Source organism: Equus quagga, chromosome 8, assembly GCF_021613505.1.
Source record: "Equus quagga isolate Etosha38 chromosome 8, UCLA_HA_Equagga_1.0, whole genome shotgun sequence".
Lineage (NCBI taxonomy): Eukaryota > Metazoa > Chordata > Mammalia > Perissodactyla > Equidae > Equus > Equus quagga.
The window spans coordinates 114,229,248-114,246,858 of NC_060274.1; the positions used below are offsets into that span (position 1 = coordinate 114,229,248).

The following is a 17,611-nucleotide window of genomic DNA, read 5'->3' on the forward strand; positions in this document are numbered from 1 at the left end:
GGTACGAATTTACATGTTTTAGTTTCTTCTCTCTGTCTCTGCTCCCTCTTTTTCTTTTTCTTTTTTTTTTTTTGAGGAAGATTAGCCCTAAGCTAACTACTGCCAATCCTCCTCTTTTTGCTGAGGAATACTGGTCCTGAGCTAACATCCATACCCATCTTCCTCTACTTTATATGTGGGATGCCTACCACAGCATGGCTTGCCAAGTGGTGCCATGTCCGCACCTGGGATCCGAACCAGCGAACCCTGGGCCACTGAGAAGCGGAATTGTGCACTTAACCGCTGCACCACCAAACAGGCCCTCCCTCTCTCTTTTTTAAAGAAACATATAAGATTTATATTTTTTATTTAAAGTTGGGAACAATATGTGGGAATTTTAAATTCTTCCATCCGATTGATCTAGATTCATATAATACTTCTGTGTCTTTTCCTCTAAATGAAAAATGGTAATATCTGTTAAGTGTCTTTTGTTGTGATATTATTAGCAATATTAATGAGTTAATGTCTGCAAAATGTTTTGCGCTTTATAGCTGATAGTTGTATATTACTAAATTTTCTTTATTTTTCTTTGGAAGGTTGAACTAAATGAAATAGAATCGCGGTGTGAGGAATACCCGTTGACTCGGGCCTTTTGCCAGCTTATTAGTACCCTGGTGGAGAGCTCATTTCCTTCTAATCTGGGCGCTGGACTGCGGCCCCCTGGCTTTGACCCTTATTTGCAGTTCCTTAGAGATTCTGTGTTTCTCCGATTCCGCACAAGAGCTTACCGGAGAGCAGCTGAAAAGGTTATGTTCAGAGAAAAACTTTTTTCTCTTTATTCCTTTATTGCTGCTTTTTCTTTCATTAAAAGTATAAGATGCTATAAATTCATTTTAGCTTTTGAAAGGTAGTAAAATTTATAGTCTTGATACTGAAATGTCCATGGTCTGATTAGTTTATATGCATCAAAAACATAAATTTGCACATTAAAACCAAAGCACTGACTTTTTTAGTGATCAGTAATTTAACTGATATGAATTCATAGTCATTCAGATCCTTAATTGAACACATTTTGACCAAAATTGAACCAAAAATGTTACACCTTTGTCAGTTGAAAACACTATCCTTTAATGGGATGATTTAGATTAGGGATTGAAACAAATTTAAACTTGCACACCAATTTCTATTGATTAATAGCACTTCTGGGTTGTGGATTCTTGGCTTAGAGGGAAAGCATATTATGATCTATTAGGTATGGATGCTATGGATGGATAGAAGCTGAGGGAGCGCTGACATTTATGTACATATTTGCTCTGGTTGCAACACACTCACAACTGAGTTTATCGTGTATATCATCGTATGTAATTCCAATATTACTGGGAGGCAGGTACTATTAATATTCCCATTTTACAGATGGAGGCTTAGCAAGGTTAAGGAACTTGCCTAAGGTCCAGGACCAGGATTTGAACCTAGGACTCTGATTCCAGATCCAAGCTCATAACCGCTAAGCTATGTAAGAGACCCTTCCAGGTTCTGACGTAATTCACTTTAGTCTATAATACTGTTTACTACCTCACAGAATACGCTTGGATGTATCTTGTAGAGACATTTCTGCTTTATTTTTATAGTTTGCTGTTTTCGAACCTGTTGGGTTTATTTGTTGTTGTATTAGCGATTATAGAAATAATTTAGTTCATGCTAATTTGGGACAATTAGGAAAATACAGAAAAATATAAGAAGAAGTTATATCACCCATAATCCTATTGCCAAAGGAAGGATAACTATTTCTAATCTTTTTCCTATGCATATATACTTAAATTGAGATAATTAGTTACATTAATTTGTATCCTTTTTTGGCCACTAAACGTAGTGTCATGAGGATTTTTTTCATGCCATGAAAAGATTCTTTGAAAACAATCTCTTTAATGACTGCATAATCATTACTTGTATCTAGCATAGTGTTTTTATTCATTACCCTATCATTGGACATAATTTGTTTCTAATAGTCCCAATTAACTAAAGTTCATTTTTTGTCAATTGCTTTATAAGTTTTGCTTCTCAGGTAGTAAAAATAAACGCTGAAGGGGTATACGTTTTATTTAAGCCTTAGAATTACCTCGTTAACATATATTTCCTTATTGGGTGAAAATAGTAACAGAACTATGCCTTATTCATAAGTCATTTCAGATGAATAATGGCTGCTGATAATTTCGATCTCTTCAAAGTGTTCTGGTACTTTTTTGCATTTGTTTTAAATATCCTATTTGTCTTTTCTTAAAAAGGTCATTATGACCCAAGTGTTCAGAGGTTAAGTCACCATGTTCTTTCCTGGTGTTATTTTGCACCCGTGCGCATCTACATTTCAAGTGCTGCTGCTTTCCCCGGCTACCAGTGATTTCAGTTCCACACGACACATTTACCCTAAGAAATTCTCCCTCAATTTTGTGAATTTATTTCACTTGAAAGTGTTCTTCAGGTTTAACTTGTATCACTAGATTTTAGAGCACTAAAACTGTGATTTGGATTGAGATAAATAACAGTGTTAGAGGCAGTGTATATATTTATCAACTCTAAAATCCAACATTATGTGGTGCGAAACCTTGTTTATTTAAATAAGTGACCTTAAAAATTTTGCAAAATATGGAAAAGTGAATAATTTAAAAATAATAATTAAAAAATCACACTGTATAGTCCCAATTCCCAAAGTTAGCCTTGATAAAATTATGTGCAGTGGAAATAATGATTTTAAAAACCATCCTGTCAACGGTTACCATACTCAGCCTTATTAAAATTCTATGCAATGGATTTTTTAAACAAAACTCTAATTTCACTGTACATTTTTGTATGTTTTTCCTTTGGCATAATTATTTTTCCTTGTTGTTGCATAGCTTTTAAAAGTATTTTTAACAAAGAGGTGATAATGGGGTCATTTGGGGCAAGCCTACCAATGATTGTGTCTTCTTAATTTCTTTGGCTAGAGCCATGGGATAGAACGCTGTTCTGGGAATTAGAAGGCCAGGGCTTGACTTCCAGTACATTTGCTGCCAAACTTTATGGTCTTGGGGAATCATTCATTGCTCTCAGCTTCACTTGATTCACCTGTGAAATAAGGGCGATTAGATGAGATGATGTCTCAGATAATTTCCAGCTGAGATTCTTAGAGAACATTATGAAATATTTGACACTTTGGAGAAGTGTCCAAATCTGGTGTTATTTAATTATAAATTGAATATGACTAGATTTACTAAGTGCTTTAGATTTGTGAATGAAGCCCAAATATCTGCTATAGAAATGTTTCTTTAAGAGTAATGCTTTTACAAATGTTTTACCTTGAAAAATTAGCCAATACGTTATCATTTAGCAAAATAAAGCAAAATGAATTGGGATTTCTATAGTACTTATCATAAATTAATAAAGTAGACAAGGGACTTCACTCATTTTCTGGAGAAAAGTGGGAGGAATAAAAAGCCTAGGAAGGCTATCACCTTGGGCTATTTTATTGTTACTGAAATATTTGTGTCTTTCTATAGTGGGAAGTTGCTGAGGTTGTTTTGGAGGTGTTTTATAAATTGCTCAGAGATTATGAGCCTCAACTCGAAGATTTTGTAGACCAGTTTGTGGAGCTACAAGGTAATTTAATTCTGTTACTTTCAAACAAAATGTTGGCTATTTATAAAGCTATTTATAATTTATAAATTATGTGAGATATAAATTATTTCTAAGTTTATAAATTAAATTAGAATTTAATCTTTCTTGTTGCATTGTTTTAGTCATTTTAATTGTTCTGAGCAAGAGGAAATAAAGTAAAATTTTACTGAATGGAAGACAAGGACACCACTTTAGAGATTCTTTAATGAGTTAACATATAACAGGTGACTAACTGCTATGAGCAGATCAGCCCTTTTGGGAATTACCACTGTATATACAGTTTGTATCATTGTCTCTAAATTGAAACTTGCCTTCCATTTAATTTACAAGTCTCATACATTTCATATAAACCAAGGATGTGACAAAAATACTAATTCACCATCTCCTGGACTATGTTATGTTCTATTTAGGAGAAGAAATCATAGCCTATAAGCCACCAGGATTTAGTCTGATGTATCATCTTCTGAATGAGTCACCAATGTTGGAGCTTGCTCTTAGTTTACTGGAAGAAGGCGTGAAGCAGCTTGATACCTATGCCCCTTTCCCTGGTATGTACCTGAGTGCCTTCATGTCTTGAAAACAGTGTTGATATTTTTATCTTCTGTAAACTGGGGGTTTGAAATAAATGATCTCTGAAGCTCTTTTTCACTGTAAGATTCTCTCTCTCTATCAACAGTGGTATTTTCAGTGAATCATACAGTAAAAGTATATTAAAAGTGAAACAGACTAAAACACAGGCTCTCACTATAACTGTCTCACTGCAGGGTCTTTTATACGTAATTATATCTTTCTTTCACTTTAATAATCTTTAACATGCCTACATTTAAATCTAAGTACTTTTTGTTTTGTTTTCCATATAGTATTTGTGAAAGTACTTACTGTAGGGCCTGATGCATAGTGTTCAGTACATTTCATTTAATATCATTATTACTACTAATTATTATCATTTATTGAATACTTACTATGCATTTGGTGCTTTTAAAACCACATTACATGTGTTAACACATTTAATCTGTACAAAAGCCCTATGTGATAGATACTGTTATTTCCAGTTAACAAATAAAGAAATTGATGCACAAAAAGGTTTCATATCTTTCCCCAGTAAGTGTCAGGGCTTGGTTTGAACCTAGCAGTTTGGCTCCAGAGCCCATGTATTTTAAATTTCAATGGAGGGATTATAAGTGATCCTTGTTTATATTTTCAGCTTCTTTATTTTCCAGAGTGTGTATGTATTACTCTAAATCAGTGTCTCAGCCTGGGCACCATTGAAATTTTGGGCCGAATAATTCTTTGTTGTGGGGGCCGTCCTGTGCATTGTAGGCCTCTACCTACTAGAGGCCTGTAGCATTTCCCCAGTTGTGACAACCAAAAGTGTCTCTAGACATTGCCAAATGTCCTCTGGGAACAGAATCACCCCCATCTGAGAACCATTGCTCTAAATAATCAGGGTAAAGATATAAGAAAAATAATTGAGAAGCCATTGCATAAAAGTAATCATGACTTGCAAGGTTGAGCAGTTTTGTGTAGTTGCTGCTGAAAGTTTGAAAACTTGAGGGCTTTTTGAGCCTAGAATTTGTCCTTTATCTTGCTTTCCTAAGAAGTGACTGAGTTTCTAAGATTCATACAGAACTTTCTAACTTCAATTTTGGGTTTATAGGGAAGAAACACTTGGAGAAAGCAGTACAGCATTGCCTTGCACTTCTCAATCTTACTCTACAGAAGGAAAATCTGTTTATGGATCTTCTGAGAGAGAGTCAGCTGGCTCTCATAGTCTCTCCTTTAGAACAGCTGCTGCAGGGAATCAATCCCAGAACTAAGAAGGCTGATAATGTGGTGAATATTGCCAGGTAAGTTACATTTGTAGGTAGAAAAATGATGAATCAGATGGGCATTCTGGCTTTGATTTCCAAATCTAGTCAGATCCCTCACGCAGTGCTTTAGGGGGGATGGGGCGGGGCTCATTTTGTTCTTGCCTTCTTCAGCTCCACAGAACCTTAAAGGTTCTTTTTCTTCCTAATTTATTCTATGTCCTAAACATTTCTAAGTATAAAATGACATAATATTGTTTGTCTTATGTCGGGGAATTGGATGTTTGGATGATATAGAGGATAGGGCTTGGGAGCAAACTTTTTCCTGTATATATCCTAGCTTCTGGTGGTTTGCTAGCTATGTTTGCTGTTCCATGACTTGTAGAAGCATCTTCCTGATCTCTGCCTTCAGCTTCACATGGCATTCTCCCTGTGTGTGTGTGTGTGTGTGTGTGTGTGTGTGTGTGTGTGTCCCCAAATTTCCCCTTTTTATAAAGATGCCAGTCACTGGATTAGGGCCCTCCCGAATGACTTGCTCTTGACTTGATTGGCTACATCTCCAAAGACCCTACTTCCAAATAAAATTACTATGGGTTCAGATATCAACATATGAATTTTGGAGGAACGTGATTGAACTCATAATAGGGTGTATCTGGTTAGAAGGGGAAAGCTTTGTCTAATTTACCCAATATTGCGTATGGGTAGGAGAAGCACTGGTTCTAAATGTTCTTTATTGAGAATAGTGAGAAGCCAAAAGGTTCATCACATTGTTCCTCAAATCCTCAAATGTTTTCTTGTTTTGAAGATATCTCTATCATGGCAATACTAATCCAGAACTGGCTTTTGAAAGTGCCAAGATCCTCTGCTGTATCTCTTGCAACTCCAACATTCAGATAAAATTGGTTGGAGATTTCACACATGACCAGGTAACTGATTTTGTTGTTGTTGTTGTTATTTTTTGGTGCATTCTGAGCACGTACAGAAGTCACAGTGTCTATGGAGAAATCTTATTCTTGTTTGTGGAAAAATTCTCTGAGAATAAGTGTATAAGTTGTCATTTTTAAAATCTTTGATTCAGAGTGTAAGTCAGAAGCTGATGGCTGGGTTTGTGGAGTGCTTGGATAGTGAAGACGCAGAAGAATTTGTACGTCTGGAAGAGGGTATGTTTTAGACAAACGTATATATTTTTTACTTTATGTAAATTCTTAATATAAGGAAAACTGTTAACTGTCTAGTGGTGATATGAGAAATTTGAGAATTTTCTAGCCTAACTGTTTAGAGCTTTTGGGAAACCCTGTAAACAAATCCGAACTCAATATCATGGCTAATTAGGTAAACTGAAACTAAAGAGAACATGGAAATTTGGAATACAAGTTTTATATTTTTAAATTTGACTTATGTTAACTTTTTATTGTTTTGTAATTTTGTTTTGTGATTTCCACATTAAGGATCAGAACTTGAAAAGAAATTAGCTGGAATCCGTCATGAAACAAGAATCCACATCTTGAATCTTCTTATCACCTCTCTGGAGCGCAATCCACCCAATCTTGCTCTCTATCTGTTGGGCTTTGAATTGAAGAAACCTGTCAGTACCACAAACCTACAAGATCCAGGTATAGCCATAAGACACACAGGCATTTATTTCTTTTCATATTTATGTAGCTAAATGGTCATTTATTGAATTCTTGGCTCATGGGATAGTTAATGAAAGAAATAAATAATGTATGAAAGGTAATCTAATGTAATGGGTCGACCTTTAGGACTTAGATCAAGTCTGGACACACTAAGCCTTAGAAAATTAGTCTTTATCAATTTTCTGTATCAATATTTGAAAGAATGTTTACAGTAAGCATATATTTATGGAGTTTAACTTTTGTAAAGGTATTTTAAGGTTTTTAATGCAGAAGTTTTAAAAGAAAAGTTGAATTTCCTTTTGATTTCATGTAGGAGTGTTAGGTTGCCCTCGGACATGCCTTCATGCCATCTTAAACATCTTGGAGAAAGGAACTGAAGGGAGAACAGGCCCGGTGGCAGTGAGAGAATCTCCTCAACTCGCTGAGCTGTGTTACCAGGTATATAGGAGGCTGCACTTTGTAACGCTTAATAGAAGGAACTTAACTAGAGACTTCAATACACCACAGATACGAAAGTATAACAAGACCGAGTTGAAATGGGTTCATTTTGTAATTTGACCAGTCTCACTTATAGATAAAATCCATAAAGCACAAACCCCAAGATCCTATAGATCTACAGATCCTATATGTTGATCACCTAAAAAGTGAGGGAAATTGGATTTTTGTGATGAACTTCGACCAGATAATGTAGAGACTTTCCAATGATGCTGTGTTTCAAGTTGTTTCTTTTTGGTGGAGAGGGTAGTGAGTTTGGGTCAGAAGACCTCTGGTTCCTTTCTCTGCCCCTTAACTAGCTAAGTCACCTTGGGCATGCCATGAAACTTCCCTGAGTTTTTTTAATCTGTGAAAGGGTCTGTTTTGAGACTTAAATGAGAATGTAAGGATGTAAGTGAAAGCAGTTTTTAAGAATCACGTCAATTATGCAGCCCTATACATATATGTAAAGTGGTAGAAAGTCAAATTAGTGTAAAGTTTAAACTGTAATGAGAACTTTTGTTTTACTTGTGTTTGTTTCTTGTTTTATTCATTTTATATGTATTTTAAGATTTAGGCTTTATAAGATAAGCCTGATTTCTCAATTTAAATGACACCCTGCTTCAATTTTCATGATAAGAAATGTATCAACTTCTAGTAACGTAGAAATTTTTCTTTGTTATTTTCCTGTTTTTCTTTTTGTGATTCTTTACTATTTTCTTTTGCCCCTTGGTTGTCCAAATAGCCTTTTACTTACGGTACTACAGCGAGGTCTTCCTGTGAATCAAAATTAATTATTCCTTCATGAGGGAACACACTTGATGTACATTTTAGTATGGTATTACAGAATTTGGCATACTTAGGTAGAAGCAATTGATAAGCTTAATCATCTAGGCTAAAGGAGTTAGGTAGTGAATTAAGTGAATGAAGCCAGATTTAAAACAAAAGTGTGGGGAGAGGGAGGGAGAGGAGAATCTGACAGACAGAAGAGCATGTGCCCTGCTACTCAGCCCCTGCTCATTTTTGCCATGTCGGAATGCAGGCCCTGGTTTGCCATAGCCTCTGATTTTTAAATCATTGTATTGGCCAAGCAAAACATGTCTGTACTAGCAGTCTGCCCGTTTATTACATATGCTGTGTGACTTTGCTACTCAAAATGTGGACTGGTATCCTCACATCATCTCCTGGGAGCTTATTAGTGCAAAATCTCAGGCCCCACTGCAGACCTGCTGAGTCGGAATCTGCATTTTTAACAAGAAGCACTGCTTAATTTTTTATGAAATATTCTTCCTGCACCTACAGGTTTATACTCTACTTCAGAAAAAAATGTAAACTTCTAAGAAGAGCTTTTAGTTTAAAAATAAATCTCATTATACTAAAGAGAAATAATTTGAGGCTTATTGATACCTTCATCATCCAGCAATACAAGGCCTTCTGGGTGAAGAGGTTGAGACTGAGCCTTGTGCCTTTGCTCTCTGCTCTTTAAGGATGGAGAGTTTTCCTGCCTCGCCTTGGGAACAAGGAAGGATATTGGGCGTACCCTTGTAACACGGCTTGTTGTGCTTCTGGGACGCACTTTTTTTTTTTTTTTTTTGACATGAAGACATCCAAAATATATTTAAAATGAAAAAGACTAAGTGCAGCTGCAGTACAATGTATGGTATCAGCCGATTTTTGTTAAAAAAAAAAAATCTTGTATACATGTAGAAACATCTGAAGACATTGTTTGCAGATTACTTCTGGAGAAATTAGGCACACGTATTTTTTAATTTCTTAAAGTTGCATTAAAATACAACTTAATTAAAATTAATTTTTATTACTTACAGCTAAGAATATAAGAACACTATAGTCATATAAGAGAAAACAATTATCCAGATGAGAAATAAAAGCTCTAAATTAGAGTAGTAAGAGTAAAGATAAAGTGGAGGTTGGAAACTATGAAAATTTCAGAGAGAGAATTACAGATTTTATCAACCAAGAAGATAAAGAAAGGGATGCAAATTTTTTAATTCCAGCTAACACAATAGTGGCCATTAACAAAATAAAATCAGTAAGTATTCTGGACGTGTTCAATTTTGAATGGTCAGGTAAATATTTTTATTGGCAATATGGATCTAGATCCAGTGCAAGAGTTATATTTCAGAATTACCCACAAAGAGGCAATAAGTGAAGTTTGAGAAACAAATGGATATATAAAGAAGTGCATAGAGAACAGTTTTAAGGGGGACAAGGGAAAGAACCAACATTTAGAAGATGACTGAGAAGGAAGGTAAAACAGTACAATCTAGTTTTTTTCCCTATTGAAAGCAAAACCACTTTAACACTATGAACATTTTATGACCTCATGATACTACCATTTTTCAATCCCACCAATCAATATCATATCCCAAAGCCATCCCACAACAGGGACTTCCTTACTATTAATTGCCTAAGTACTAAAGAAAGTATGTTACTAAGGTATGACTTATTTTTCTGTAATTTAAAAAAGGGGAGCTTTCTGTTCTGTTCTAGTTCCCAATTAGACAGGACAATTTTAATTGAAGCTACTCCCTCAAACCAGTTTGTCAGCTGTTATAAATTTGTTAATGGACAAATAACACACTCATGACAAAAATTTCCTTAATTATATAAAAGTATAATTCTATAACTTGCAGAACTAAAATTTGATGCATTTTTCCTAGTCTTTTCAATGCTTCATATTTTATTACATATATGGAAATATTATTTATTGAAGGATTACTAAATATCAAACCCAGACACTTTACCATCTCATTGTGCTTCCAACGAGAAGTTAAATAATTTGCTCAAGGTCACACAGCTAGAATTTAAAACCGCCTATTTACATCTCAGGTATGACTCCAAAGCCCAACCTTAACTACAAAATTGCATTATCTGCTTCTCTTCTCCCCCATTTAGCATAGCTTCAGCATTTCCCAAAACATTAACAATAATAATTTATTGGCAACTTAACCTCTTATTGTATAGATAGACCATGATTTCCTTTCCTATTTACATAGCATTAGCTGAATGTGTATGTGTTGCTGTTATAAATAACTCTGATTAACATCTTTGTATCAAGATCTGTCCATACTTTGAATAATTACCTTATTGCGATAGTTATTCAAAATAAATAGGGAAATTCACACACACACACAAACTGGCAACCAGTGCTCCTCTGATTTCAGTTTCTTACCTTTCATATTGAATGAACAACTGTAGTAATATAGGCTGAAAGAGAACAAAGGTAGTATTGAAATACAACAGGGACCATCTAAAACAGCATTTGAAAGTAGAGCTCATGCTGGTCAACATTAGCAGGCAGAGGGAATAAGAACAAAATAAACGTGAGGCTGTCTTGGAAAAGCCAGCTTATTACTAAAGTTAGGTTTTTGGGGTTTTTATTTTTTGGTGAGGAAGATTGGCCCTGAGCCAATATCTGTGCCAATCTTCCTCTATTTTGTATGAGGGACACCACCACAGCATGGCTTGAGGAACGGTGTGTAGGTCTGCACCTGAGATCCAGGCCAGGAAATCCTAGGCTGCCAAAGCAGAGCACGCAAACTTAATCAATACAACACTGGGCCAGCCCTTAAAGTTAGATTTTGTAGGAGACTATAGGTCACATATTAGTCTCACCAATAATGTGAGTCCATTTGCAAGGAAAATTTTCACAAATAAAATTATATACATATATAATGTATAATATAATACAAGTATTTTTTCTATAATTTCCAAAGCATGCTCATTCACATCTGACTGACTGATAGTACACAAACATTCTTTTACAGTAGGCCAGGACATCTATGTTATCCTAATTATACAAAAACAAAGGCAAAATAGTATTGAGACTTCCTTGCATTGTAAGACTGAGAATATGTGCATATATTTTTTTAAATCCCTTTATTCCCATTCCATCCGTTTGTCTAATTATTAATATAATATCTACCCTCTTCTTGTACTTCCCTCTCTTGTGAGAGGCACACTATCCAGTCACCCAGGCCAAATCCCCTCCTCCTTCACCAACCCCCCACCTCTGGTTATCAAGTGCTAACAAGACATCTTCCTCAGTCTCTCTGGAATTAATCTTTTCTCCATTAGAGTTCCCTTCTGCAAGTCCATTGCTTCATAAATCTGATATGTGAGATTTTAATTGCTCGGCTGCAGTTTTCTCTTCTTCAGTCAGTGATGATAGCTCCAGGTCTGTTTGCTTTTGTAGTTCCTGTATCATGGTCATAGTCTTATTGAAAGTAGCACAAATTCGGCTCTTAGTCTCCTTCTGCTCAATAGCAACTGGTTTAAAGCATGCCTGCAAAGTTTGGTATCGAGACTTTATTGCCGACAATTCCTTTAAGAGTGTAACTGGATTTTTCATCAGTTCCAGCTTAGCGACCTCCGCCTCCATGTTGAATAGTTCTCTGGGACGCACTTTTTGTGTCTGTCTCCCTCTAACAGTATTACCTCTCCCACGTCTTTGAGGCTGTGTTCTTGTATCTTCTTCACTTGCCATCTAATGTGAATAGCTAATTTTTGTTTTGAGAAGTTCAATATTAGCTTATTAAATTTTTATTTATAGAGTATCAAAAACAATATCAAAGCTGTTTGAAAGACATACATCTAGAGCAGAACTATTTGTGTTACCTTGTGTTCCCTTCTTATCTTTTTCCTTATGTAGACATATTATTTAGTTATGTTCAGCAGACATACAGTTTTGTATCCCCTCATAAAGTTTTTTTTGCTTCTACAGTGTAAATTACTCTTAGGTTGTTTCCAGTTTTTTAACTCTGCTCTAGTGAATATCTTTAGTTACTTTTTGTTGTTTTGTATTTTTTTTAAGAATGTATTTCTAGACATGGATTTACAGTCAGTTGTCATTATTCATTTTATAAAGTCACAGCAAATGCTGAACCATTCCTCCTGGGGAAAATGTAGGGTTAGATTCCTGCAAGAGCTCCTCTGGTCCCCACATTGTCATCAGCTGATGAATATGTAACCTTGGTCTTCAGAAGTTACTTCCAAGTAGTTTGCTACTAATGATAGTTAAAATACTCAAACTTGATAAAAATTAAGTATATGTATATGTATATTAATAAATACATTGAGGGCGATTTCAAGTTTAGTCCTGCAATAATGGCATCAGCACTCTTCAACCGTATTTCAATACATTTTCTTGAATTAGGGTGCCAAGGACTACTTACAACCCTCAGCTTCTGTTTTACACATGTGTTCCTCCATTTTGCTTGAGTTATTGATGGGTCTTAGTTTCCACTTATTATAGTTAAGTTCACATTTTATCTTAAAATGTATAATTCAAAAAAACTGGGACCGGCCCCATGGCTGAGTGGTTAAGTTTGCGTACTCCGCTTTGACGGCCCAGGGTTTGCCGGTTCGGATCCTGGACGCGGACACAGCACTGCTCATCAGGCCATGTTGAGGTGGCGTCCCACGTGCCACAACTAGAAGGACCCACAACTAAAATATGTACAACTATGTACTGGGGGGCTTTGGGGAGAAAAAGCAATTTAAAAAAAAAAAAAAAGACTGGTTAACAGTTTTTAACTCAGGTGCCGATCTTTAAAAACAAAAGCTGATTTGGGGATTTTCTTGTTTTATTATAATTCTTTAGGTGATATATCAGTTATGTGCATGCTCTGATACATCTGGTCCTACTATGAGATACTTGAGAACCAGCCAGGATTTCTTATTTTCTCAGTTGCAGCATTTACCATTTTCTAACAAAGGTAGGACATTGTTTTCCCTTAATAGTATAACAAATTTGTAAAGTCCATGTTGAGTGATTTTATTTATACAACATTTGGGGTTAGCAGTTACAGTGTTTGTGGAATTATTTTCTTATTTTGTTATTTTGCAGCTTCTTTACTTAGGGTTCCTTTTGTAATTTGTGCTAAAGAAACCTGATGTTTTAGCTGCTAGCATAAAATTTTTTAAAAATAGACTTTCAAGGATGGAATTTGATCCTTTTACTAACGAATACAATTTAAAAATTATGCTGAAGGGATAAGAAAATATATAAGAAGATTCTGGAAATTTAGATTTTTTGAGTGATAACTGTTTTGTAAAACTCTCTGTTTTACTTTTGTTTCTTGTGTATATATTGAAACCAATTCAGGTCTTGAAATGAAAAATAGAAAACTAATTATGGTGGAAACTATTTATAACTTAGTTTATTGACCTGACCAACACAATTATCCTAGACTACCTATGTTTTATAGGATTCTACTTTATATAATTTTCTTTTTGATCAGTTTCTAACAATTTTCTGAGTTCATATTATGTCCAGACAGTGTTGGTCTATTGAGTTTTTTTTTTAATTTTATTTTGTATCATTTTTATGTTTTAGGAAATCTGGGCTCACAGCTTTCATACTAAATTTCCATTACTAGTAATTATCAGCTTCTTATTTACTTTTTAGAGCAATGGTGTGAGAGACCCTTGGTAATTTTCTAATGGCAAAAAAATTTTCACTTTATAATAAGTGTATCTTATTTTTAGCCTTAAGATTTTGTTTATATAAGAAGCGTTTTAAGAAACCCTCTTCTATACCTAATTAGAAAGAAAAGTTAATATCGTGCCTATTATGATATCTGTTATTTTAAAATCATTCTAGCTTTGCCCATTATTATAATTAGTAGTAGTATAGTATTTGGTGAATTTTATGTTTATGCTCATAACTTAGCCAGGCATATTAAAATAATATTAGATTCAAAAACTTTTACTGTGTAAGTCATTCCCAAATCTAATTATATGTTAAACGAAATGTCCTTGATTATCTTGAGATATCATAAAGTTATGCAATTTAAATTTATTTTAATTTTTAAAAATGTGTGAAATCAAACTGTATGATAGTGGGTTTTTTTGGAGGAAGATTAGCCCTGAGCTAACACCTGTGCTCACCTTCCCCTGCTTTGTATGTGGGACACCTGCCACAGCATTGCTTGATAATTAGTGTGTAGGTTCACACCCAGGATCCAAACCAGTGAACCCCAATGTGCTGAAGTGGAGGGCACGAACTTAACTGCTATGCCACCGAGCCAGCCCCTATGATACTTTTTTTCTTTTTGCAAGTTAAATATTTGAAAATTACTTGGGGGTTTTGGGGGTATTAAGTTCTGTATTAATGTCAAAGTAAGACAGACTCAGAGTTTTGTAGATCTCTGTGAAATTATCCTGGTAACAAACTTGATTCTCTTTTGTTCTTCATTTGCTTTTGCTTATCTTTTGTAGATATATACTAGCTTATATTTTCTCCCTTCGCATCTCTTTTTTTCTTTTTTAATTTTACAGAGTGATAAATTATTATGTTGCCTAGTTTCATAAATTATTGACAGTTTTACATGAGAAGATGTCTGATGAGTTAGGTCTGTTCTGATTTTATCTTATTATTCTGGGGAGCTAAACTTAAGTGTTTAACTTCCAGAATATGAAATATCTATGCTGAGCCAAATGTCATGGCTGATGAAGACTGCTTCAATAGAGCTGAGGGTAACTTCTCTGAATCGTCAACGGTCACATACCCAGAGGCTCCTGCACCTTTTATTGGATGACATGCCAGTAAAACCATACTCAGGTGAACATGTGAATGTTGGCATTTGTTTTATTGGGCTACTGACTGGTCTGTGTAAATGCAAGCACAAATCTGAATCTTGTACTTAGTATGTGATCGTAGACCAAATGAGTTCTTCCTGCCTTTAGAATTTTTTTCCTTAAAACATGAAATTTAAAAATCATTCCACAATTGCCATTTTATTATTTTTTGAAGCAGCCACATTTTGCTATATTCATATACACAAATATTCAGTGGAGTTTATCACACTGAGCCAGCATGACCCAAAATATTTTAATATGTATTGTATATGCAAATTAAGCATAAACTTTCCTAATCACCTCATTGGCATGATTGGGTCCTGCCTCTTTTGGAGTTCTGATTGTCCTCTTTATGATTGTGAAGTGGATCCCATAGGGATGGAAAGAATTAGATGAATGTTATTGGTAAGTCCTCATCACCATTGTGTTTTAATTATCCGTTTGCAAAATGCTCTTTGACTTAGGAACAATGACCTAGAAATAAAATACCTTATATTTGCTATTTCCAAATAAATTATAGGAGTATGTTGTTTTTCTCCTGATCCGTTATTACTGATGTTCCAACAGATGGTGAAGGAGGACTAGAAGATGAAAATAGGTCCATCTCTGGGTTCCTTCACTTTGACACTGCCACGAAAGGTAAAGCCCTTTGAATTGGTAATAAATCTTTAGATAGCTCTTAAAATTTTAATGGATTATTATTCCTGTATCTGCAAATTCTGGACTGGTATAGAAAAGTTATATAAAGGATTGTCATCCAAAAACTTTTTTTAATAACTAGGATGAAAGGATGGGAAAAATGTATCATTGTAAATGGGTGTATTAGAAATAAAATCAAATTTAGATTTCAATACAGTCTTCAGTTTCTAGACTAACGCCCTTTCTGCAATTAGCACTATCTTTGAGAGTGAGCTGAGTACAATGGTTTGTTCTTCTCCTCAATGTCCCAAGTAAAATTTAACTACTTTTTACTATTTCTAGTACGTCGAAAAATTCTAAGCATTCTCGACTCGATTGACTTCAGTCAGGAGATCCCTGAGCCTTTGCAGTTGGATTTCTTTGATCGGGTCCAGATTGAACAAGTTATTGCCAACTGTGAACACAAGAATTTACGGGGACAGACAGTCTGCAATGTCAAGGTGAAGATTGCTCTAAAGTGTTTGCAGTATTGTGTGGTTCAGACTTTGAGTCATCAGAAAAAAATATAATCATATAATTGTCGTTTCCTGATAGAGATATTGGTTTATTGGACTGTGGTTTTCATTTTTCAAATAGCCAGGAAATAAAACTGAATGGGCCACCCTAATTATACCTCTTTAAAAGATTCCCCCTCACCCTTCCTCTTAGTAGTCAACTTACCCAGCTATAACTATGGAGTGATTTTAACTGTTTTACTCTCTGCCTCACTAGTAGGAAGAAGTTAACCAGGGCACTTATACTAACTTACCTGCCACAGAGGCTCTTTGGTACCACTCTCTGGAATGTGAGGGATACCTAATTTTTTTTTTTTTTAACTTTTTTTGCTGAGGAAGACCCCCCCCATTAAGCTAACATCTGTTGCCAATCTTCTTTTTGCTTGAGGAAGATTTGCCCTGAGCTAACATCTGTGCTAATCTTCCTCTATTTTGTATGTGGGTTGCTGCCACAGCATGGCTGCTGACAAGTGGTGTAGGTCCATGCCTGGGAACTGAACCTGGACTGCCAAAGTAGAAGGTGCCCAACTTAACACTAGGCCATGGGGCTGGCCCCTAACGTTTTGACTAGAAACTGGATGGTGCTGCTATAACATTATTAAGATATCCAAAATTTTCCCTTCAGGGCAGTCTATAATAATTTCTAGGTGTTCTACTATTGTCTGAATGGTCTTGTTTTTCCTCTTTTTTCCCAATTATATAGCTTCTTCATAGGGTTCTTGTAGCTGAAGTCAATGCTCTTCAGGGTATGGCAGCCATAGGACAGAGACCTCTACTAATGGAGGTAAGCCCTATTGAGTATATGTTAGTTTTAACCTTTTAACTACTTAAATTGCTGGGTAGGTGATAAAACAGTAAATTGACATGTAGTTCATTAATTAGTAAAGTCCTTAAAAATTACATTTTAATGGAATCTTTCACTTTTGACTCTATAACTTTTATAAACTGAACTTAAGTTAATGTCTAGTTGCCAGAATAAATAACATCTTTTCTGCTAGGCTAGTTAAGGATTTGCAACCTGTCCATATTGTGTAGTAGACTTCACTTGCTCCCTATCAATGAAGGAGGAGAGAATCATTTGTCATCACAAGTGAGGAGTGATGGATTAGAGGTCAGGTGGGAAGAACCACATACATGGAAACAGCTGGCTAGGCCAAAGTAAGAGGCAAAGAAATAAAAGACATGTCAGGGAAACATACCATTGAATTTGGGTTTTAGGCAACTCTGGTGCCCCAGAGTAAGTATCAGTAGACAGTTGGCAAGGAGAAAGAAG

The 17,611-nt window shown here is 35.3% G+C and overlaps 1 protein-coding gene across 1 annotated transcript in view; it reads left to right on the top strand.

The window, feature by feature from the left end:
- NUP205 (nucleoporin 205) overlaps positions 1 to 17,611 on the top strand; it is an 82,623-nt gene that overhangs the window by 31,224 nt on the left and 33,788 nt on the right. The window contains exons 15-27 of the mRNA XM_046669582.1: positions 576 to 785; positions 3,510 to 3,609; positions 4,038 to 4,175; positions 5,285 to 5,474; positions 6,241 to 6,361; positions 6,514 to 6,595; positions 6,884 to 7,048; positions 7,383 to 7,507; positions 13,167 to 13,281; positions 14,979 to 15,128; positions 15,713 to 15,784; positions 16,127 to 16,284; positions 17,042 to 17,122. Coding sequence (XP_046525538.1) covers positions 576 to 785; positions 3,510 to 3,609; positions 4,038 to 4,175; positions 5,285 to 5,474; positions 6,241 to 6,361; positions 6,514 to 6,595; positions 6,884 to 7,048; positions 7,383 to 7,507; positions 13,167 to 13,281; positions 14,979 to 15,128; positions 15,713 to 15,784; positions 16,127 to 16,284; positions 17,042 to 17,122 — 1,707 coding nt within the window. The remainder of the gene's footprint in view (positions 1 to 575; positions 786 to 3,509; positions 3,610 to 4,037; positions 4,176 to 5,284; positions 5,475 to 6,240; positions 6,362 to 6,513; positions 6,596 to 6,883; positions 7,049 to 7,382; positions 7,508 to 13,166; positions 13,282 to 14,978; positions 15,129 to 15,712; positions 15,785 to 16,126; positions 16,285 to 17,041; positions 17,123 to 17,611) is intronic.